Below are 25,724 nucleotides of genomic sequence, written 5' to 3'. Positions count from 1 at the left end.
TTAATACCAGCAAAATAATTAGCAGACACTTGACTATTTTTGACTTTTTATATAGTAGCATTCCCCCCACTCCAAGACAATTTCCAATGATATGCTCATTTAAAACAAATTAAAACAAAACTAGATAGAAGATGACGGTTTCCTAATCCTACTTCTTAGAGATAAGAACTTTGGTGAATATATTCCTAAACATTAAAATGATATAAAATGAATATATGTATATAAATGGAAATAATATTATACTATAAAGTTTTTTTTTTTTTTTTTTTGAGACAGGGTGTCACTCTGTCACCCAAGCTGGAGTGGAATGCAGTGGCGCACAGTTCACTGCAGCCTTGACCTCCCAGGCTCAGGTGATCCTCTCACCTCAGCCTTCTGAGTAGCTGAAACTACACATGTGCCACCACACCCAGCTAGTTTTCGTATTTTTGGTAGAGATGGGGTTTCACCATGTTGCCCAGGCTGGTCTTGAACTCCTGGGTTCAAGCGATCCACTCACCTCAGCCTCCCAAACTGCTGGGACTATAGCCATGAGTTACTGTGCCTGGCCCATACTATAAAGTTCTATAATCTACTTTCTTTACATTATTACTCTTGTAGACTGCTTTATAGGTCCTTCAATATATACCTATTTTATCCCTTTTATCTGTCTGCTATGGGTTCTTCATGTAAAATGCTTTCCTTAAACGTTGCCAATCCTTATCTATTCAGCTTTAAAACTAACATGCCAAAACCTACCTCAAAAGCCCCGTACCAATGGCAGGGGTGAGCTTGTCAACTACAAGCTAAGCTATGGAATAATGTTGTAGAACCATTTGTATTTTTAGTTCTTTTCTTTTGAGTCAGTCAGATTTCTTGCTGTGAGGGCTCATGACTGACAAGTGTTTCTGGGGGAGCATAAGAAATAGGGAGTAGATACAGGGTTTAACTCCTTCCTTAATTTTGCACCTTATTATCCTGTTTGTAGCCTCAGCTTTAAGAGGCACTTTCAGACATCCTGGTGCTACTTCTTGAGCCTTTTGGGATTTGTTACAAAATTCCCTATACTGTCTTAAAAACTATTATTTAAATCTTAATTCTTTTTTTTTAGTTTTGAGATGGAGTCTCACTCTGTCGCCTAAGCTGGAGTGCAGTGGCGCGATCTCGACTCACTGTAACTCCGCCTCCCGGGTTCAAGCGATTTTCCGCCTCAGCCTTCTCAGTAGCTGGGACTACAGGTGCGCACCACCACATCTAGCTAATTTTTGGTAGAGGTGGGGTTTCACCATGTTGGCCAGGCTGGTCTCGAACTCCTGAACTCAGGTGATCCACCTGCCTCAGCCTCCCAAACTGCTGGGATTACAGGCGTGAGCCACCGCACCCAGCTAAATCTTAATTCTTAACTTTCTACAAATACAGTATTATGAACAACCAAGAACAGTAGGTTGTGCCTTTACTTTCTTACAATCCTTCACAGTATTTAACAAAGTACCCGGATTATGGTAAGCATCTGATGTATTTGTAGAGAAACAATAAGCAAAAAGTTGGAGGATACAAAAACTTAGAACAGAGCATACATATTTGTTTTTTGGTTTTGAGACAGTGTCTTGTTCTGTTGCCCAGGCTGGAGTGTAGTGGTGAAATCACAGCTCACTGCAGCCTCAAGCACCCAGGCTCAAGTGATCTTCCCATTTCAGCCTCCCGAGTAGTTGGGACAACAGGTGCATGCAACAACACCTGGCTAATTTAAAAAAAAATTTTTTGTATAGATGAGGTCTCATTATATTGTCCAGGCTGGTCTTGAACTTCTGGGCTCAAGCATCCTCCTGCCGTGGCCTCTCAAAGTGCTGGGATTAAAGCTATGAGCCACTGTGCCTGGCCCATATTTATTAAATGGTAAGATAAGAGAGGTTTTTAAAAGAAGTACTGGTAGAACTGACAAAGAGAAAAACAACTCAAGGGCTCAATGGCTTTCTCAGAATTCAACTGAAAGAAAACCTGCTCTAATACACTCACATGGGCATGCCAATAAAAATATTTCCATTGTCCAATGGTCCAAGTAAAAAGATGTCCTAAAATCACGATTGCAGCTGCTCTTCCAAAAGGGTATTTGGGTCAGGTGAGGTAGCTCACACCTGTAATCCCAGCACTTTGGGAGGCCGAGGCAGGCAGATCACCTGAGGCCAGGAGTTCAAGACCATCCTGGTCAACATGGTGAAACCTAGTCTCTACTAAAAATACAAAAATTAGCCAAGCGTGGAGGCACATGCCTATAATCCCAGCTACTTGGGAGGCTGAGGCAAGAGAATCATTTGAACTCGGGAGGCAGAGGTTGTAGTGAACAGAGATCGTGCTACTGCACTACAGCCTGGGTGACCCAGTGATACTCCATCTCAAAAAACAAAACCAAACAAAAACCAAAAAATTATCTGAGCATGGTGGCATGTGCCTGTAGTCCCAGCTACTGAGAAGGCTGAGGTGGGAGTTATCGCTTGAGCTGAGGGAGATCAAGGCTACTGTGAGCCATGATTGAGCCACTGCACTCAAGCCTGGGCAACAGAGTGAGACCCCGTCTCAACAAAAAAAAAAAAAAAAGTATATTAAAGGATAGTTGCACATCAACCAACCTTTTTTTTTTTGTTGAGACAGAGTCTCGCTCAGTCGCCCAGGCTTGAGTGCAGCAGCCCGATCTCGGCTCACTGTAAGCTCCGCCTCCCGGGTTCAAGCCATTCTCCTGCCTCAGCCCCCTGAGTAGCTGGGACTACAAGCGCCCGCCACCACGCCCGGCTAATTTTTTGCATTTTTAGTAGAGACGGGGTTTCACTGTGTTAGCCAGGATGGTCTCGATCTCCTGACCTCGTGATCTGCCTGTCTCAGCCTCCCAAAGTTCTGGGAATACAGGCGTGAACCACCGCACCCAGCCCAACAAATCTTAAAACATAGACTGTTATATTTCTCCCTTACTAGCTCACTCTCCTTTGTATTTACTACCAATGAATAGCAACAGTGACCACTGTCCCCAACTTTCTTCTCTTAGTATTAAGGCTCACAGGCAAACTGTCATTTGGTTAACAATCTTTCTTTTTAAAAAGGTCTGGTTCATTTTATTGGCTGGGCATGGTGGCTCACGGCTGTAATCCCAGCACTTTGGAAGACCAAGGTGGGTGGATCACGAGGTCAGGAGATGGAGACCATCCTGGCTAACACAGTGAAACCCTGTCTCTACTAAAAATACAAAAAAATTGGCCAGGTGTGGTGGCGGGTGCCTGTAGTCCAGCTACTCGGGAGGCTGAGGCAGGAGAATGGTGTGAACCGGGGAGGCAGAGTTTGCAATGAACTGACACTGTGCCACTGCACTCCAGCCTGGGAAACAGAGACTCTGTCTCAAAAAAAAAAAAAAAAAAAAAAATCTTTTTTTTTTTATTTAGTTAACTATTACTTGGATTCATTAGATATCTTTTTTTCTTATTTTTTTGAGACAGGGTCTCACTCTGTCGCCCAGGCTGGAGAGCAGTGGTGCGATCTCCGCTCACTGCAACCTTTGCCTCCTGGATTCAAGGATTCTCCTGCTTCAGCCACCTGAGCTGCTGGGATAACAAGCACATGTCATGATGCCCATCTAATTTTTGCATTTTTGGTAGAGATGGGATTTCGCCAATGTTGGCCAGGATGGTCTCGAATTCCTGGCCTTAAGTGATCTGCCCTCCTTGGCCTCCCAAAGTGCTGGGATAACAGGCATTGAGCCACCGTGCCTGGCCCCATCACATATCGTTAATATATCATTCCATTGTTTCTCTAAAGTATTATACAATCTGTAGCAGTGCAGAAGAAATGTAATTTATATAAACACTGTATTACTGTTTATTACACACAAATATACCCACTAACCAATTTTTAAGTATTAAATACTTAGGAATTCATGACCGTGGAGGCAATATAGATTCTATTTTAAGTCATCATCCGATGTGTTTTTCAGGAACAGATTATATTCAATGAATGAAGAAAAGTTTGATCTTACTATTGTAAACCATTTAATCTAATTAGATGGCAAATCATAACATCTTATGTTGGCAATGGTTTTGAAATGAAACCAAAATACCATCAATCTTAAGTATAAGTAACACACACGCACACATGTGCACCCCAACCACCCATACCGGAAGTCCTAGGAATTCATCAATTGAAGTCTCTGGCTCCGTAGGGTTGTTATCTGTTTGCTTAGGTACTTGGGCAATATTGTTATCACTGTTAATAAAGAAAGAAAATCTTTATTATAGTTATGCAATTAGGCAAAACAATTAGGCATTTTAAACATATACAGCTTACCTAGTTAAAATTTATTTATGTTTTCTGCTAGCTTTTCTTGAAGAGATTTGTTGCTTAGTATTTTTTCTCGTGCATTTTCAATAACCATTTGCTGGAAAAGAAAGCCACTGTTAGCAAAAGGACAATAAAGAGTATTCTGATATTTAATATTTATTAGAAAAGAACAAACCGGTAAGAGTTGGATAGTTTTAATAAACCTAAATGGAAACTCAGAAGTTGTGGTGGCTCCCTCCATATTAATACCTGAATACAACACTATAACTTGCAAATGTTTTCACAGATCTTTCACCAACTCTTTCTTATATACTTCCACACTCATCACCAAACCCCAGTAAATGCCCTATTTTTACAGTGTCCCTCTGTAGCCCAGGCTGGAGTGCAGTGGCACGATCTCAGTTCACTGCAACCTCCACCTCCCAGTTCAAGCAATTCTTGTGCCTCAGCCTCCTGAATAACAGCTGGGATTATGGGCGTGCACCATCACACCCAGCTAATTTTTGTATTTTTAGTAGAGATAGTTGGCCAGGCTGGTCTTGAATTCCTGGCCTCAAGAGATCGGCTCCCCTTGGCCTCTCAAAGTGCTGGGATTACAGGTATAAGCCACTACTCACTAGATGTTTTTTTTTTTTTTTTTTTTGAGACAGGGTCTCACTCTGTCACCCAGGCTTGAGTGTTGTGGTATGATCATGGCTCGCTGCAGCCTCGACCTCCCAGGCTCAAGCAATCCTCCCATCTCAGCCTCCCAAGCAGCGAGGACTACAGACAAGCACTACTATACCTAGCCAATTTTTGTATTTTTTGTAGAGACGGGGTTTTACCATGTTGCCCAGGTTGGTCTTGAACTCCTGAGCTCAAGCAATCTGCCTGCCTCAGCTTCCCAAAGTGCTGGGATTACAGGTGTTTGCCATAGCACCTGGCCAGTATTTTATTAAATGATCCAACAACAACAATATATTTATAGATATCTATAAACTTACCACTGTTTCTTTATTTGATACATATATACATACATTTGTGTATATATCTGTATTTTTTAACTCAGGAATATTTTAAGTTGCAAAGTTTGGCAGAGTCACTTACTTTTTCTACTGCAAATGCGTTTGGATCTTGGAAATTCCGTATTGTTGAATGAGGGCCAGACAAAGTGGTACTTTTTCTCTGAGATTCACTGAAACACATTTTAAAAGCTTTTCTTTTAACCACTATGTTCAACGGATTTAAAGATAAATACATATACAGACATAAATTTTAAGATCACCATAGCAGAACAGATACAGTTGTCTCTGTATCTGTAGGGGCTGGTTTCATGACCCCCAAGGATACCAAAATCCACATGTACTCAAAAAGTCAGCATACTGCATCTAGGTAGGTTTTACTACTAAATTTTCAATCTGTGTTTGGTTGAAAAAAAACTTGAGTATAAATGAACCCATGCAGTTCAAACCTGTGTTGTTCATGGTCAACTGTATATTCTCTATTTGTGGTAGGAACAAAGGGAAGTACAAAAAGTATTAGTAGTCTTGGATTCAAAAAAATGAGTTTGAAGTCTAGCTTTACCACTTACTACCTATGCGGTCTGAAGCACAGCAAGCTCTGACTCTCTAACCCACTTTATAATGACCAACTGCATTACTGGGTTTACTAAAGAACGGAATGAAATAAAGTATATATAAAGACTTTATTTAAAAAGTCAAGGTTCCTATAAATGTTAAATATTAACATTGCTCTTTTATGGCTGCGCATGGTGGCTCACATCTGTAATCCCAGCAATTTGGGAGGCCAAGGTGGGAAGATCACTTGAAGCCAGGAGTTTGAGGCTAGCCTGGGCAACAAAGTGAGACCCCCATCTCTACAAAAAATAAAAAAATTAGCTGGGTGTGGTGGCATGTGCCTGTGGTGCTGGCTACTGGGGAGGCTAAGGTGGGAGGATCTTCTGAGCCCACAAGTTCGAGGCTGCAATGAGTTATGATCGCACCACTATACTCCAGCCTGGCCAAGACAGCAAGGCCCTATCTCTAAAAATAAATAAATCGATATTACTGTTTGTTATTTTATATGGTGAAGTGAGAAAGGCTCCAACAAAGGAGGCTGAGGTCAGTCTTGAATGAAAGACAACCAAAAGTAAAACTCTAACAAAATATCCAGGGCTTGGCAACTAAGAAACTAGAAGAAACATTTTAAAACTACTATTTCTTTTTAAAAATATCCTTCAAACAAAGACACACAGGGTAAGACAGAAAAACACTTTTCTCAAAGATTGTGCCTGGAAAAATTCCATCAATTGATCTTAGGACTTTAAATGTGTGTGCAGCATAGAACATAATGGTATTATTTACATTCGGTTAAAAAACATGGACTTCCCATCCCACTACTGGGTATATACCCAAAGGATTATAAATTATTCTACTACAAAGACACATGCACACATATGTTTATTGCGGCACTATTCACGATAGCAAAGACTTGGAATCAACCCAAATGTCCATCTGTGACAGACTGGATTAAGAAAATGTGGCACATATACACCATGGAATACTATGCAGCCATAAAAAAGGATGAGTTTGCGTCCTTTGTAGGGACATGGATGCAGCTGGAAACCATCATTCTTAGCAAACTATCACAAGAACAGAAAACCAAACACCGCATGTTCTCACTCATAGGTGGGAACTGAACAATGAGATCACTTGGACTTGGGAAGGGGAACACCACACACTGGGGCCTATTATGGGGAGGGGGGAGGGGGGAAGGATTGCACTGGGGAGTTATACATGATATAAATGATGAATTGATGGGTGGTGACGAGTCGATGGGTGCAGCACACCAACATGGCACAAGTATACATATGTAACAAACCTGCACGTTATGTACATGTACCCTAGAACTTGAAGTATAATAAAAAATAAAAATAAAAAAAATAAAAAAAAAACCATGGACTTCAAAAAATCTGGGATAACATCATTTGTAAGATACACCATTATTTTATATACAATTACAGAATAAACATATTTCCCATGAAACAGTGATATGCCATTGAGAGATGCAACCCAATTTCAGGCGGGTTAGAATGTGAAGAAAGACAATGTATTTTGGAATAGTTCTAGTAACAGATCAGAACATAATCTGGTCTTATTAGTTTATTCACAATGTAAGTATCCTGATATAATTTTTTTTAAAATGGATATGGGTAACTTGTCTCTTTTAAAAAGCATTTACCTTTTGCGTCTACCGGGAGACATTAAACTGGCATGTGCTTTCTTTTCCTGAGCACCAGGAATGACGTTTAAAGCTTCTCCAGCTGTATTTCAAGAAAACATAACAGTAAGCCAAAGAAATGGAATAGTTTTCTAAACTTGTAATGGGATAAAAAGCTTTAAATAGTCATTATTATTTTATGTTAAATTCAATTAACATGTACTGAGTGCCTACCATGTATAAAGCATGGGAAAAGATATTAAGATCAATAAAACATAGTCTTTATGCTTTAAGGTTTTACAATAAAATGCAAAGTACAGTATAGTCTCAACAAAAAATAATATGGTAGAATGGAAAAAGTCTAAGAAGTATAAACTAAGCATTCTGGGTGTAGAAAAGGATTTGGAAAAGATGAAAATGGGGGAGATCTTAACGGCAATAAATTTTAACTGCACAGAAAGATAATTGGTTTGCGAACTCAGAGTGCTAACTCCTGAATTCTAATCCCAACTCAATTAACTAGCTTCTTATCCCTTACTATCATGTGTTTTCAAAAGCTTCAAGTATGCAACAAATAAGATACACCACACGCTCTCTAAGGATATTCCTAACTCTAAGGTTCAGCCAGGCATATGTAGGACTTCTAACATGTAAAGATAGAGGAGAAGTGGAAAGGCATTCCTCATTCCAGGAGGACAGACTGATATCAACAAAGGCAAGGAGGTAGAAAATATAATGTACATTCCATTTAAAATCAAATACAACAAGGTCCTTTTCTCTTAATGCCAAAAATGGAGAATTAGAGAGTTCGAGGTGGACTTCAATTAGAGTAGAAATAGGAAGGATCCTAGATTAAAATGCCTTAAAGATTTTATATGCTTATAGCACATCTAGAAGTCTGTTCCACTTTTAGTCTCTCTATTTTTTTTTGGTGTGGGGGGCATAATTTTACACTATGAGTATAAAGACATTAGTATATTATCTCATTCATACAATTTCATTAACAACAAAATTTAAGAGAACAAAATGTAAACTTACTGGTTACAGTATCTTGTGACTGTGAATGGTTGACCACTACAAAATATGACCTCGATGGATCTGAAATTTGGCCACTTGGTCGAGTAACTTGTGTACCTGTGGAAGAAGAAGTGGTAAACTGTCCTGAAAGGTAAGGTAAAGTGAGCAACTCTGCACTGGCTGGAGCTGTTTGAGATGCAAGCTTTCTCTGCCGTTTGATTTCTGCAATTCCAGTTCTTGTTCGGGCTGAAACATATAAGCATTTAAAAAACAATTTCAATGTCAGGGTAGTTTGGGAATTATAAGAAGTCAATATGATGCATCCTATTATATAACATGTTATATCAACAGACTGAAGAATGACCCCTAAATATATCAACTAAATTTATGTGACTTTCAGAAGAAACTAAAATGAATACACTCAAGTTTTATAAATCCAAGATTATATTTGTTCTGCAATAATTCATATTGATAATTACCCCCATGAATTAATAAACCTAAACTCGTGAGAATGAAAACATTCTACATGAGTCTATGTGAAATGTAGGGAGTATTTACAAAATATTTTTATGATAAATGAAAATATTAACATAACTGTACTTAGAAAAAAGGTAGTTTGGCCAGGTGCGGTGGCTCACGCCTGTAATCTCAGCACTTTGGAAGGCTGAGGCAGGCAGACCACGGGGTCAGGAGATTGAGACCATCCTGGCTAACATGGCAAAATACAAAAAAATTACAAAAATAAAAAAAATACAAAAATACAAAAAATAATTACTGAAAAATTAAAAAAAAATTAGCTGGGTGTGGTGGCACACGCTTGTAGCCCTAGCTACTTGGGAGGCTGAGGCAGGAGAATCGCTTGAACCCAGGAGGTGGAGGTTGTGGTGAGCTGAGATCATGTCATTGCACTCCAGCCTGGGCAACAGAGCGAGACACCGTTTCAAGAAACAAAAACAAACAAACAAACAAACAAAAAAAAAAACAAAGAAAAACAGTACTTTAAGCAAAATATACACTCAGCACATGTGTATAATGAATTAAAATGTTCATCTGATAGTGTAACTTTGAAGTAATTGTGAACATTGTTTAAAGTTGGATACCAACCTCTCTGACTGCCAGCAAACCTTGGGGAACTTTGCATGCTCCTAACAAAGAAAACAAAGTAGTTATCCATCAAAAAATTTTTGTTGCCGACATCCACTATGATTTAGTTCCAGTCAGACCTGAAGTTAGTTATGAGGTAAAAAGCAAAAAATCTCTCTCAGACAAAAAAGACAAACACATTTTTTGGGTAAGTAACTCTGATTTGCTTTAGGAGAAAAATAGTGGCATGTAGACACACTCACAACACATATAATTTTAATTAACAAGTTTCTATCCAATGTAATATGCGTTAGAGTGCCTTGACATTACATTAAGAATGCAATCTGGGCTGGGTACGGTGGTTCATGCCTGTAATCCCAGCACGTTGGGGGGCTGAGGTGAGAGGATCACTTGAGGCTGAGAGTTCATGACCAGCCTGAGGACCACAGCAACACTGTCTCCACGAAATGAAATAAAAATTAGCCAGGTGGCACGCGCCTGTAGTCCTAGGTAGTTGGGAGGCTGAGGTGGGAGAAACTTTTGAGCTGAGGCGTTCAAGGCTACGAGAGCTATGATCACACCACTGCACTCCAGCTTGGGTAACAGAGTGAGACCCTACCTCTTCAAAAAATAAAAAGAATATAATTTAACTTTAGAAACTCTGCATATTACATTTTTAAGTAAGAATATACATAGTATACATTTTTTATTATCTTTCACAATTACAGAGATGCCTTCCCATAGAGAAATTCTGATTTTCCATGACTCCATATATAAATACTTTGGAATCCCCAAGTTAATGTCAGAGGACATTCAGCTTTTATCAAATTTATGGCTATGAAATTATTTTATTGAACCCCTAAAGACGCAAACAAATATGGAAAAATTCACAGTGCAAGTTATTTTAGTATGAATCAGAATGGCCCACCCCTTTATTTGATAAAGTCACAGACACCGTGCCATTATAATAAAAACTATGTCAAGTAAGTCTCCAACAAGATCCACAAAACTCGAGTCAGGAAAGAGAAATATAAAGAAAAGACTATCAAGTAAGATGTGGTCCAGAGTTAAGTAGAAAGCATTTGGAGCCATTTTAGCAGTTTAAGCAGAGAAAGAAAATGAAACCCATGCTGAAGTTGGGTGGGGTAGTCACTTATAGCTCTGAAAGAAAGGTTAAGAGACTATGGTTTTCATAACAAATTCTATAGTCAAATATGAGATTTTCATAAAATTGATACCGTAAGATTTCAGAATTAGCATTTTTCTTCAAGCTTATTTCAAGTTAAGAAATCAAGTGGGCATGGGTTCAATGCATCAATTCTGTGAATATGTAATAGAGACAGCTGCCTAAGGGAATTCACAGTGGCCTGGGATTAGGTGATTTGTATTCCAACAATATATCTGCCTCCAAATTGCTATGGAAACTTAGAAATGTCATTAAACTACTACATAGCTTAGTTTTCTAAATATTTTATTAAAAGTATGCTATTTATTTTAAATTATGTCAGTCAGTAGTCTCCACAGTACCAGCAACCTCTAGAGTAATTTCAAAACTGCACAAGTGTTACATAAGTACGCTGTGTAGGTCTTAAGAAGATTTAAACCCAAAGTGTATTTGCATTCCGAAATCATTAGGCACATTCTAATAGCTTATTACCTGATCTGAGAAAGTGTATGGTCCAATTTCTTCCATAAAGATGACATTATTGCTGGGACATTATTTGATGTTTCTAAATCACAGGAGGAAAAGGTTCTTAATAAACCCAGGTGAAGAAATTTCATCATTCATTTTGAACAAAGACACACCAAAAAACCTTGTCTCTCAATTATTGACAGTATGTTGGAAAATGAGAAATAAATCTACTTTGTAAAACAGCTTGCAAAGCTATAATAAGGTTGCTTTCTCTTCTAAAGCCACTGAGTATCAGGTATGATATGAGTATAAATGGATATCTGTAAAATCTCTGAGCATTTTTTGGCCAATAATTTTACACCTTCATTTTATTAAAAAAGGGAGAAACACTTTTTTTGATCTTTGTTCTATCTGATATCATATGACATATGAAAGTGAATTAAAATAATTTGTCTTATAATAATTATCATAAAGGTTATGCAAATTCCTTGTAAGTGTGGAAATTTAATCCTAAATTTTCTCGTATTTAAAAATGGCTTTAAACAATATCTCTCACTGGGTTATTCTAAAGACTAAATGAGAGGCCAGGCATGATGCCTCACGCCTGTAATCCCAGCACTTTGGGAGGCCGAGGTGGGCAGACGATGAGGTCAGGAGTTCGAGACCAGCCTGGCCAACACAGTGAAACCCTGTCTCTCCTAAAACCATAAAAATTAGCTAGGCATGGTGGCGTGCGCCTATAGTCCCAGCTACTCAGGAGACTGAGACAGGAGAATTGCTTGAACCCAGGAAGCGGAGGTTGCGGTGAGCCGAGATCGCGCCATTGCGCTCTAGCCTGGGCAACGGAGAGATACTTCCGTCTCAAACAAACAACCAACCAAAACAAACAAAATATTAAATGAGGAAAAAAACCATATGAAAGCACATAGCACAAAGCTTATACACAGTGACAATGTCAAAAAAGGTCAAGCTTCTTTTTATGTTATCTTATGCAAACTGTTTAATGCTAATTGTTTTGTTAATATTGTAAGCTATTGAAAATAATCAATATTAGAGAATAAGGAGTCAAAACTTTTTCTCTAAAACATCCTTAATTAAGGCAAGTAGAATTTTATATGCTGGTAACTATAAGCCAGTTTATGACTGGCTTCTATGTTCAGACTTACTACATAGAATTAAAATTAAAATGTCAGTTTAAAACTTTTTAACACATAGTGATGTCTGTTTATCAGTATAGATAACACAGAGGTAAGAGTTTTATTTTACATATTTTTTAAAGGTAATTTTTGGGTTATTTTTGCTAATATAAAGATTGTTGCAATTTATGTATCACTCAATATAAACACAAACAAATGGCCAGGGGCACTGGCTCATACTTGTAATCCCAACACTTTGGGAGACCGAGGTGATGGATCACCTGAGGTCAGGAGCTCGAGACCAGCCTGACCAACATGGAGAAACCCCGCCTCTACTAAAAATACAAAATTAGCCGGGCATGGTGGTGCAGGCCTGTAATCTCAGCTACTTGGGAGGCTGATGGAGGAGAATAGCTTGAATCCAAGAGCTGGAGGTTGCAGTGAGCCGAGATCATGCCATTGCACTCCAGCCTGAACAAGAGCGAAACTCCGTCTCAAAAACAAAAAACAAAAACAAACAAACAAAAAACAGAACCCACAAACAAATTAGATGTGTCCCAGAAAAATTTATCTCATCACAATGGAGACAAGTTTTCTCAAGGCTTTTATGAGACACCTTTAAAAATTATTTTTAACTAAATCAAGGAGATAAATATTGTAAACATTAGCAAAAAAACTCCAAATCAGAACTCTTACCTTTTGTTTTCATAGCTACATACTCATTTAAAATTGTTGTCAAGTTTTTTCCAAATAAGGACTGAAAAGAAAAAGATCAAATATTACCAAAATTGTATAATACTACCAATAATTTCTCACAAGAAAAGATTCCACCATCCAAGTTAATAAAAGATCTAACTGCAGAGTAGCTGATGAGGAAAGGGTAAAGAAGCAGGTAATCGAAAATGAAAATAGCCACTGACATTAGAGTTTGCATCCAAGCTTCGAAAGAATCTTGCCCGTTGGACTAGGACATTATAGCTACTTGGGTATTACTGCTTCTAGACCCTCTCAGCAGACAGCTACACATACATGTACAAATGCATATACACAAGCATTTGTATTTCTGCATCTATCTGTATATATATTAAAATAACCACAGTGTCATACTAATATCTCAGATTATAACCCAACACCACTGGTTTCATTATTATGCTTATTTATATCTTCTTTCTCACACAGTGAGGAATCTGGCTCCCACTATCTACAATTTGTTATTTGTTCAGAATTGTTAATTTAGAAGAAATCAGAAAAAATTAGAAGGATTTATTTAATATTCATCCATATTATTGTGCGAACAGCATGTTGCTTTTTATTGCTGAGTAGTAGTATTACTTTGTTACGAACACATCAGAGTTTGTCACTTTTTGAAAGACATCTTGGATGTCACTAGTTTTAAATTTTTTTTTTTTTTTTTTAGAGACAGGGTCTTGCTCTGTCACACAGGCTGGAGTGTAGTGGCTGCTCACAGCTCACTATAGCCTTGAACTCCTGGCTTCAAGCCATGTTCCTGCCTCAGCCTCCCAAAGTGCTGGGATTAAATGTGTGAGCCATCATGCCCGGCCTGTTTTCAGTTTTTTTTTTTTGAGATGGAGTCTTGCTCTGTTGCTCAGGCTGCAGTGCAATGGCACAGTCTCGGCTCGCCAAAACCTCCATCTCCCAGGTTCAAGCAATTCTCCTGCCTCAGCCTCCCGAGTAGCTGGGACTACAGGCATGCATCATCATGCCTGGCTAAGTTTTGTATTTATAGTAGAGACAGGGTTTCACTATGTTGGCCAGGATGGTCTCGAACTCTTGACCTCACTATCCGCTTGCCTTGCCCTCCCAAAGTGCTGGGATTACAGGTGTGAGCCACCACACTTGGCCTGTTTTCAGTTTTCAGGCACTATAAGCAAACACCAGTGTCTAGGTTTTTGTGTGAACACAAGTTTTTCAACTGATTTGGGTTATGTGAATGTTGGTTCACATGGGGAGTATATGCTTAATCATATAAGCAAATGTCAAACTGTTTTCAAAAGCAACTGTATGATTTTTAATTCTTACCAGTAACAGACAAGAGTTCCTGCTGCTCTGCATATTTGTGGTCAAGGACTTGCCAGTTTTTAAACCTGTTTTCTTATATTAGCCATTCTAATAGGTATTTGTATCTCACTGGGGTATTAATTTGCATTTTCCTAATAACTAATGATATGGAAGATCTTTTCATATGCTTATTGCCATCTGTATATTTTCTTTGGTAAAAGTATCTTCAGAGCTCTTATCTACTTAAAAAAATTGTTTGGTTTTTGTTGTTAAGTTTTAAGAGTTCTATACATATGTTCTGGGTATAAACCCTTTATCAGACATGTAAGATACAAATATTTTCACCCAGCCTTTTTTTTTGAGACAGAGTTTTACTCTGTCATCCAGGCTGAAGTGCAGCGATGCAACTGTGGCTCACTGCAGCCTTCACCTCCTGGGCTCAAGTGATCCTCCAGCCTCATCCTCCCAAGCAGCTGGGACTAAGTACACCACCACACCTGGCTAATTTTTAAAAATTGTTTTCTAGTGATGAAGTCTCACTATGCTGCCCAGGCTGGTATAGAACTCCTGAGTTCAAGCAATCCTCTTGCCTGGGCCTCCCAAAGTGCTGGGATTATAGGCATGAGCCATTGTGTCTGGCCCAGCCCATTTCTTTTAACATGCCTCTTGTAGAGCAAGTTTTTAATTTTTTATAAATTGACCTAAGTTTTGCCTTTATAGCCCATGCTTTTGGTGTCATATATAAAACTCATTGTCAAATCCAACTTTGCACAATTTTTTTCTTATGTTTTCATTTAGAAGTCTTACGGTCTTGTGTTTTACATTGTGATCCATTTTATGGTTAATTTTTGCATAAGGTATGAGGTATCTGTAGAGGTTCTTTTTCTACATATGGATGTCTGAGTGTTCCAGCAACATTTGTTGATACAAGCATCCTTCCTGCAATGAATTGCCTTTAAGCCTTTGTCAAAATCAGATGTGTGGGTCTCTATATGGACTTTGTATTTGGTTCCACTGATCTACGTGCCTAAACTATCAAAAATGCCCCTTAATCTTTATTATCACAGTTTTTTAGTAAGTTTTGAAATCTGGTAATGTGAATCCTCCAAATTGTTCTTTTTCAGAAACTCTTTAGGCTATTCTAGTTTCTTTTCCATTTAAAATTTAGAATTCAGCTCCATGTTATCTATAAAAATGCTTGCAGGCATTTTGACTGTGAAAAATCTATAATTAAATTGGGGGGAATAACACCTTAACAATATTGAGTCTCTCAATCTGTGCACACAGTACAATTCTCCTTTTATTCAGGCCTTAGATTTCAGGCAATTTGGAGCATTTGGATTTCACACATATTTTGTTAGATTATCTCTAAGCATTTTGTTTGTTTGTTGCTATTGTAAATGCATATTTTCAAAAAATTTTCAAATTTCAATTGTTTATTGCAGGCATACAGAATACAATGGATTTGTGTATACTCTGTATTCTATGACCTTGCTTAACTTTAGTTTTGCATCATTTTCAGTTTCCTAAGCAGACATTGATGTTATCTGTGATTGTCTTCAAGGAGCCATGTTTAAAATAGTAAACACCATGTGAAATAATGTAGTTCTGGAAGGTATCCACTACATGCCAAATGGTTTGTTGGTCTAGTGATATTTAACAAAAGAGATGACAATAATCAATCAAAGTATCTGTTTTGTATTTGTCTGAAAGCAGCAGCCAGATACAGGTCAGGAAGGAAAAAAAAAAGGCTTGGAGATAGCAGCAGCGAAACTAATCATAAACGAGGGTGTCATTTTGAAACTAATTCTCAGAGTCAAAGTTGTAATTCATTTAATAGTTCTGGCATAAATTTGTAAAAAGAACAGCTGGTCTTCTTTGGGTCTTACCAGTCATGCATGAATATAAACCATCAAACTTATGCCAATTTCAATTTTTTTTTCTGATAAGCTGATTTTATGACTATGTTTGTAGTCTCTTGTGTTGATGAAGTATTTCCCTTAAGGAATAAGTAACTCACCAGTAAGCATGCTGGAATAAACCCTTCATCTGTACAGTGTTCTGCATATTCTTTTAAATCTGAACTTTCCAAAATAAAAGTCTGGCAGGTAGAAATGAGGTTTTCTTGCTGTAAGTAACCTAAATAAAAAATAAAAGTTTAAGTACTTATGCTGAATTCTGTACTTTTGGTTAAAACTGCTATTGAAAATGCTATAGCATGTACTGATATCACAATTTAAACCTTAGGTGGAATGCTCTAGTGTTTGGCTGCCTTGAACAGAAACACCAGCTTGTGCTGCAATACAAAGCATAATTCATAGAACAGGTGGCCCTTTCACAGGAAACAATTCTAGCTAAACTAGTAAAATAAAGTGTTTAACCAAGTATAATTATTTCACGGTACTTACAGGAGAACCAATAAATTAATGATAAATAACTATGTTCCTCTACTGCATAACTTCCATAATGACCAGGTCAGTTGATGGTATAAATTCAATTACTGAGTTATCAGAAAACTATGTTCTCACAACAATGCTATGTATTTGTATACTTCATTTATTTGCCAAACGATTTATAAAAAGAATGAACAGAAGACCTACTCTGCATGAAAAGTGAGACAGGAACTCCCTTAATTCTTAATTTATGCCCTTTGGGAATCAAAGCATTACCAATTCCAACAAGAACCTTAACTTTAACTAGTGAAGGAAGGTTAAGGCAGAGTGGGTCAACTGCTTGGCTGAACTAAAGCATGCCCCAATGCACACAAAGACCCCCTTGGCAAACAATGGGATATTTATTTGCTCCCAGTAGTTAAGGAAATCATCATCCAATCATAGAGTACCAACTCTTCACAGAATATAGACTGCATAAAATTAGTTCAGCAAACTCACTAGACAAACAGCAACAGCTAAGACAACAACAAACACGGAAGAAGAAAAATCTAATTCCAAGAGTTGTCGCATTATATTATTTAAAACATCCAATTTTTTCACAAAATATTATGATATACACACAGAAATAAGAAAGTATGGCTCATACAGAGTCAAAAAACCAAAAGTCTGCCCAGGGAAATCCAGATGTTAGACTTGAGACTATAAATGAGCTATTTTTAAATAAGTTGGAAAAAGTAAAGGAATCCATGTCTAGAAAATTACGAAAATAATCTCTCACCAAATAGAAAATATGAATAAAGAAATAATACAGTTGATACGAGCAGGAGACAAACTCCCAAGCAGACGGGGTAGGGTACCCGGTGAAACCTGACAACCTTCAAGCCAAAGACAGCCTGAAGCCTGAAAACTGGACTGACAGTTCTGTGTAGAGTCCATGACCAGAGTGAGAACTTCCTCGATGTCTTTTAGCCAATCAAATGGTGCTTTTTCCAGGTTCATCCATGGAGCAATCAGCCTGCACTCTCCCATTCTGAGCCCATAAAAACCTCAGACTCAGCCACACATGGGGACTACCCGCCTTTGGAATCCCCTCTCACATGGAGGTCTACTCATGTCGGGTCCCCTCTCGTGTCGAGAGCTGTTGCCTTGCTCACTCTCCACTGTCGGCATAATCTCATTCTTCTTAAACGCAGGACAAGATCCCAGAACCTGCTGAATGGTGGTGAAAGGAACTCTAACACTGTAGCCCTCCAGCCCTCTGCTGGCACTGGGCAGCTACCCGACAGTAAGCAGCAGTGAGGCTGGGCCAGTCTAGGAACCGTAGACTGAAGCAGGGTAGGGGGATGGAACGAGCTGTAACACAAAGGAGCTGAAACATGCGTTCCCCTGCCACCTCCGTTTGCCATGCTATGGGCGGTGGGAAGAAGAGAGAGTTGTAATGGTCCTTGGGGACTCCCTGGGCAACAGCTGGGGCTCTGTGGTTGCTGGTATCTCCAAGTTTCTGGGTCCTGCTATGTCACCCTCATCCAGATGCCGGCTCCCAAGGTAGAAGACAATCATGGCACAACTGGACCAGTTGTGGGCTGAATGCAGAGCTGCAGTGGGCATGGAATCCAAGCCAGAAGCAGTCTGCTGGGTCGAGTGGGCAGAGGGCCCAGCAGTGAGCGTAGAGGTGAGTGAGGCCCAGATAGGCGTGCCACAGGCCACGGAGATGCTGGCCAGCACAGCGGCACTGAATGAATCCTGTGTCATTTCTGGAGGCTTGTCTGGGATCTGTGGAAGGGTAAGAGTGGACCTCTTACACTTTCATTTCTGAGGCTTCTTGCCTTCACATTTTTTTCCGAAAATGGATGAAGCACTGGACCTCTATCAGCCAGTTAAGAGCAAATGGCACAGCTGCAAAGGACAGGCTTGCCGGGGAAGACTTTGTCAAGCCTCCGCCATCACCCTCAGGTACTGGGAATGTTGGCTTTGTTTCAATCCAGTCTCCCTTCACAGAGGTCTAGCCATTGCACAGGATCAGAATAAGGTCGTCGGACAACTGAAGGCATCTGGCTGAGGCTATACCTCAGTGTTACCCGAAGGCTCCTGGACTGGCCCCAATCCCCAAGAGCCCGTTCAGGTGTCAGTCAAGACCTCCAGTCTTTCCTATAGCATTTTCTTTCTTTCCTGGCTCCTATCTCGTCTTCATATACAACATTAAGGGTGTTGTTGCAAACCATAGTGACAACATTACTGAGTGGAATGAGCATTTTGCTTAGTCATCAGCAGTGTAATTCAGAACAACTTGGTTTTTTCTGTTTTTAGAAGAAGGATGTAATGATTGAGTTTTCTTTCACCTGTTGAAAGAACCCATTTGCATCGGGCAAGAGGCTATTTCCCTCAGGCAACTTCCCCTCCCTGCATTTAAGTTGTTCCCGCCCCCCTCCCCGCCCCAACCGTGTCAGGAGTCAGCAGTCCTGTGACTACAGGGAGCGTTGCTATGTAAGGGACTGATTTTTTTTCCCTCTTGGGAGGCAACTTATTAGGCCAGTCCTCCCTTCCTTTCTTAGTATGACTGTTAGGGACGTCTCAGGAAAGCCTTTAATCTGATGTTTTTCCCAACCCCTTAGTTATAGTTGAGGTGACCTTTTGTTTACCCATGACTTTTTTTTTTTTTGAGACGGAGTCTCGCTCTGTCGCCCAGGCTGGAGTGCAGTGGCCCAATCTCAGCTCACTGCAAGCTCCGCCTCCCGGGTTCACGCCATTCTCCTGCCTCAGTTTCCCAAATAGCTGGGACTACAGGTGCCCGCCACCTCGCCTGGCTAGTTTTTTGTATTTTTAGTAGAGACGGGGTTTCACTGTGTTAGCCAGGATGGTCTCAATCTCCTGACCTCGTGATCCGCCCGTCTCGCCCTCCCAAAGTGCTGGGATTACAGGCTTGAGCCACCGCACCTGGCTGAAAGCTCAACTCCTCTGCTAGGCAGGGGTATTTTAGCTGGTATGGGACCCACCATCCTTATGGCTCCAGGACAGACTCTTTGTCTCACCTTAGTGCAGACCGATATTAATTAACCCAGAAGTCTGGGCAACTCAAAGGAAAATTGGTGCAGCCATAATTGCCATACTGGTCTGGGTCCACCTTAAGGATCCCACCTTCTCTAACCAGAGACAATATCCCCTAAAACCACAAGTTAGAAAAGGGCTAGAAGCCATCACTGATAACTCAAGGATGCAGGGCTTCCTTAAACCCTGCAACAGCTCTTGTAATACTCTGATACTGGATTTATAAAAACACAATAAAGGAAGGAGACTGGTCCAAGACCTCTGCCTCATTAATGAGGATGTGGTTCCAATCCATATGGTGGTTCCCAATCCCTATACCCTACTAACTCAAATACTTGGGAGAACTAAATGGTTCACAGTCCTGAACCTAAAGCACATCTTTTTTCTGCATACCATTACACCCCAACTGCCAGTATTTGTTTGCATTCAAGGATCCATCCAACCAGACTACACAGCTAACCTGGATGGTGTTACCACAGAGGTTTTAAGACAGCTCCCAGCTGTTTGGGCAAGTGTTGTCAAAAGATCTGAGTTTCTTTATCCTCAGGTTTACAACATGTAGATGATGATATTCTCCTTTGCGCTCCAATTAAGGAAGTCTCAGGACGAGCGTAAGGCTTGTCTTAATTTTCCGGCTAACAGAGGATATAAGGTCTCAAAATCTAAGGCTCAGCTCTGTCAGACTTCAGTGAAGTACCTAGGTCTAGTCTTGTCAGAGGGGACCAGGGAACTACGTGAAGAAAAGATTAAGTCCATCTCCTCTTTTCCCCTCCCCCAAACCCTCAAGGAACTGAGAGGATTCTTGGGGATTACAGGACTATGGATACTCGGGTATGGTGAAATAGTTTGTTCCTTATATCACACAATAAAGGAGACTCAGGCAACTAAGACTCACTCCCTAATTTGGGAACCAGAGGCTAAAAGGACCTTTGACCAACTGAAACAAGCCTGGCTTGAGGCACCAGCCCTTAGTCTTCCCATAGGGAAGACATTCAATCTTTATGTATCAGAAAGGAAGAGAATGGCCCAGGGAGTTCCAACTCAGGCCCAAGGTCCAGCCCAGAAACCTGTAGGTTACCTAAGCAAGGAACTTAATTTGGTAGCTAAAGGATGGCCAGTCTGCCTCCAGGCAGTCACAGCAGTAACCTTGTCAGTACCAGAGGCCACTAAGGTAACCATGGGGTACAACGTAACCATTTATACCCCACATAATATGGCAGGACTGCTGTCTTCTAAGGGGAGGCTCTGGGTAGTGGACAACTGTCTCCTCAAATATTAAGCTGTGCTATTAGAGAGATCTGCAGCCCAGTTAAGAACCTGTCCCTCCCTAAACCCAGCAACTTTCCTCTCAGAGAAAGCTGGGGAGCTTGAACATGACTGCGAACAGATAGTAGGGGAAACCTATGCGGCCAGAGAGGACCTCGAAGAAACCCCCTTAGAGAACCCAGACTGGACTCTCTTCACAGATGGAAGTTCTTTTGTGGAATAAGGGATCCATAAAGCAGGATATGCAATAGTCACCCTAAATGATATTATTGATAGCATGCCTCTCTCCTCAGACACAAGTGATCAACTAGCTGAGGTAACTGCCCTCATGAGGGTGAATTAAGCAAACGGAAAGCAGTTAACATTTATATTCATTCTGAGTACACTTTCCTAGTCCTCCCTGCCCATGCCACTATCTGGAAAGAAAGGGACTTCCTCACAGCTAATAGGTCTCTCATACCACCAGGAAATTAAGAGATCATTACCCTCAGTTTTCCTTCCATGGGAAGTGGTAATAATACATTGTAAAGGCCACTAAAAGCGAACAGATGAAATAGCTGAGGAACTAAGTTGGCAGACCAAGCAGCTAAATCGGCAGCAAGAGGGCCCCAGATTTCTGATCCACTTGAGGCCCCTCTGATCTGGGAGGGCTCCAAGAGAAATAAAACCTCAATATTCTCCTGCAGAAATAGAATGAGCCACCTCTCAGGGACACATCTTTTAGCCTTCGGGATGGTTAAAATCAGAGGACAGCAAACTTTATAAACCAGCTACCGGCCAGGTAGTTCTTACAAGTTCTTAAAATCCTTCAGCAAGCCCTCCACCTAGGTAAGCATAAAACCTATCAATTGGCCCAAATGTTTTCAGGTAAAAATCTGCTAAAAATGGTCAAACAGGTCACTAATGTTTGTGAGACTTGCCTTAGAAGTATTAGAAATACTTGTTAGTATTAGAAATAATCCCGTCAAGCAACATCTTCTCCCTTCCGGAACCCAAATAATGGGAGGTTACCCAGGGGAAGACTGGCAGACAGATTTCACCCCATGCGGAAGACAAGAGGCATCCAATACCTCCTAGTGTGGGTAGATAATTTCACTAACTGAGTAGAAACATTTCCATGTTGGAGAGAGAACGCTTCTGAGGTGATAAAAGTACTAATTAATGATGTAATTCCTTGCTTTAGACTTCCTAAACACCTCCAGAGTAATAATGGCCCTTCCTTCAAGGCGGCTGTCACCCAGGGGGTCTCAAAGGTAGTAGGCATACAATACTATCTTCATTGTGCTTGGAAGCCACAATCTTCAGGAAAGGTAGAAAAGACAGATGACATTATCAAAAGGTACCACAGAAAACTGTCTTGGGAGACTCATCTGCCCTGGATTACTCTTCTTCCCATAGCCCTACTACATGTTAGAAACACCCCTACAAAGCTGGATTTAATTCCCTTCGAAATGATACACAGACGACCTTTTCTCACCAATGACTTCTTGCTAGACCAAGAAACCTCTGATTAGATTACATGTATAACATCTTTGGCCCATTTCCAATAGGAACTGAAACAACTGTCAGAGGCCCAATTCTGTGAACTAAGGCCATCTCTATTCAACCCAGGGGACATAGTACTGGGTAAAGGCACTTTTTATCCTCTCTCCCTCTCCAGGTCTGCACCGGGAGAGACCTTATACCATACTTCTTTCTACTCCTACGCCAGTAAATGTCACTGGAAAAGATTCTTAGATTCATTATGTTGGAGTAAAGGCCTAGGAAAACTGACGGAATTACCTCTGTTGACCTGGAACAGTACCCAACGTACCAGTGTGAAAAAACCAGAGACCTCAAGCTAAATATGACAAAAGGTTAAGTGTCATTAACCTATCATGGACATCCTCTTTATAGTCTCTCCTATGCTTGCTCTTCTCACCCTAGTTCTTTTCCCCACAAGGGATCTTTGCCAAGGACCCCTTAATCCTGAACTCCCAAGGGATTATATACTCCCCTAAACAGTTATTTTTCTTCTGAAGTTTAACTGTCCCCATACAAGATTTAATTTCTTTCACCAGTGTGAAACAGCTCTAGCCATAACATTGTTTCAGCATGTTTAGTGTATTTTGCTCCTTATTTCTGTTATCTTTGGGACTACATTTTTCCCTTCTAGCTCCTCTTTGTATAATATACTATTTGGTCCATATATATTTAACCACCTTGTAAAATTTGTTTCTTCTCAATTAGAGATCATCAAACTCCATATGGTCATGCAAATGGAGCCTCAGATGATGGCTCCCTTTTCCTAGGAACTCTTAGGCCTCTGAGAGAGATCGGACTGCCGTTTTTGCAAAACAGCACCCCTGTCAACAGAAAGCAGCAATTGTGGTCATTGTCCTCACTCTAATGGCAGTTAGATGTACTTCTTCAGAGGGAGGATTGATAGCAGCAAGAGACAAATTCCCAGGCAGACAGGGGCAGGTACATGGTGAAACCCAACATTCAAGTCAAAGACAGCCTGAAACCTGAAAACTGGATGCCAGTTCCAGGCAGAGTCCACAACTAGAATGAGAACTTCCTTGATGCCTAAGGCCAAACCAATTATGCTTTTTCCAGGCCTGCCCATAGACCATTCAACATGCACTCCCACATTCTGAGCCCATAAAAACGCTAGACTCAGCCACATGTGGGGGCTGCCTACCTCTGGGCCCTCTATCACACAGAGGGTTATCCGCTTTGGGTCCCCTCTCATGTTGAGAGTTGTTTTGTTGCTCAATAAAAACCGTTTTCCACCTTGCTCAGTCTCTCCTGTCTGTGTAACCTCATTCTTCTTGGATGTGGGACAAGACCCCGGAACCTGCTGGTGGGAAAGGGGCTGTAACATTGCAGCCCTCCCCACCTTCGCCAGGACCGGACAGCCGCCCCATATGACAGGAAACAGTGGCAGGGTCAAGCAGGCCCAGGAGCCACAAGCCAGAGCAGGGCACTGGGACTGAACGAGCTGTAACACAAATGAGCTGAAACACAGCCCCCTATCATTTGCTGCCTTATGGATGGCACGAAGGAGACAGAGTTGTAACAGTCCTTTGATCTGAGGAATGGAAACAAATCCAGAATGATGAAAAGTGAACAGAGTCTCAGAAACCTAAGGGACACCATCAAGTGTACCAACATAAGCATAATGGAAATCCTAGAACGATAGAAATGCCAGAAAGAGTATTTGAAGAATTTCCAAAAATGTGCAAATTTGAGAAAAAACTTAATCTACACATGAAGGTAGCTCAACAGTCTCCAAGTAGGATAAACTAAGAGATCCATACCTAGACCATAATAAAACTGAAAATACGAAGACAAACAAAATTGTGAAAGCAGCAAGAAACAACTCAACATATATATAACAAGGGTTTCTCAGTAAGACTGACAGCTGATTTCTCATCAGAAACCAGAAGTAGTGAGATGATATTCAAAGACCTGATGTTTACTTTGATTGTTGAAGAAAAAAGATAAAAAACTGATAGCAAAAAAAGGTCAACCAAGAATTTTTTTTTCTTTTTGAGACAGGGTCTCTGTTGCCCAGGCTGAAGAGCAGTGACACCATTATAGCTCACTGTAGCTTTGAATGCTGGGGCTCAAATGATACTTCCACCTCCAGTCTCCCAGGTAGCTGGGATAACAGGTACTCACAACTATGCCTGGCTAATTAAAAGAAACAATTTTTTAATAGAGATGGTGTCTCACTATATGTTGCCTAGGTAGGTCTTGAACTCCTAGCCTCAAGCGATCCTCCCACCTTGGCCCCCACAAAGTGCTAGGATTACAGGAGTAAGCCACCACATCCAGCCTCAAGGAAGAATTCTATATCTAGCAAGACTCCAAATTAAAATTTAAAAATTATATGTTATCAGATAAACAACTAAGAGAATTAGTTGCTAGCAGATTTTCCCTGTAAGAAATACTAAAAGGGGACTCCTTCAGGCTAAAATGAGATGACATTGGAGAGTAACTTGGTAACAGCATAATATAAAGCAGTATAGGCTAGGTGCAGTGGCTCATGCCTGTAATCCCAGCACTTTGGGAGGTTCAGGCGGGTGGATCACTTGAGGCCAGGAGTTTGAGACCAATCTGGCCAACATAGCAAAACCCCATCTCTACTAAAAATACAAAAAAATTAGCCAGGCATGGTGGGACTCGCCTGTAATCTCAGCTACTTGGGAAGCTGAGGCATGAGAACCTCTTGAAGTGGGGAGGCGGAGGCTGCAGTGAGGTGAGATCATGCCACTGCATTCCAGCCTGGGCGACAGAGTGAGACTGTGTCTCAAAAGTAAATACATACATAAATAAATAAAAATAAAAGAGTATAAGCATTTTTTGTATGTAAACTTTCTTCCCCATCTCTGCTTAAAAAGATAACTGTATACAACAATATGGGCATACAATGTATGAAGGTGTAATTTATATGACCTTAAAAACATGATCCAACTATATGCTGTTGTTATAGGATCCTTAGGGTGTCGCTTTTCCAGTTGGAAACTCCTGTGGTTGGTGGTACCTTTGCCTGAGTTTTGCTAGGGTCTGCTGGGCTTGTTCCACTTACTTGGCCCAGCAGGCTGTGTTCGGCTCATGCTACTGGGCCTAATCCCATGCCTGCTACGG

At 40.4% G+C, this 25,724-nt stretch overlaps 1 protein-coding gene across 1 annotated transcript in view; it reads right to left on the bottom strand.

The window, feature by feature from the left end:
* The window catches only part of NPAT (nuclear protein, coactivator of histone transcription), a 65,602-nt gene that overhangs the window by 23,347 nt on the left and 16,531 nt on the right, over positions 1 to 25,724 (bottom strand). The window contains 9 exon segments of the mRNA XM_017855271.1: positions 4,137 to 4,245; positions 4,299 to 4,396; positions 5,386 to 5,473; positions 7,519 to 7,600; positions 8,536 to 8,760; positions 9,619 to 9,659; positions 11,255 to 11,327; positions 13,063 to 13,123; positions 16,406 to 16,524. Of these exon segments, the coding sequence (XP_017710760.1) occupies positions 4,137 to 4,245; positions 4,299 to 4,396; positions 5,386 to 5,473; positions 7,519 to 7,600; positions 8,536 to 8,760; positions 9,619 to 9,659; positions 11,255 to 11,327; positions 13,063 to 13,123; positions 16,406 to 16,524 (896 nt within the window).

Source organism: Rhinopithecus bieti, unplaced genomic scaffold (genome assembly GCF_001698545.2).
Source record: "Rhinopithecus bieti isolate Rb0 unplaced genomic scaffold, ASM169854v2 scaffold_39705, whole genome shotgun sequence".
NCBI lineage: Eukaryota > Metazoa > Chordata > Mammalia > Primates > Cercopithecidae > Rhinopithecus > Rhinopithecus bieti.
This window is presented reverse-complemented; position numbering and strand designations above follow the sequence as displayed.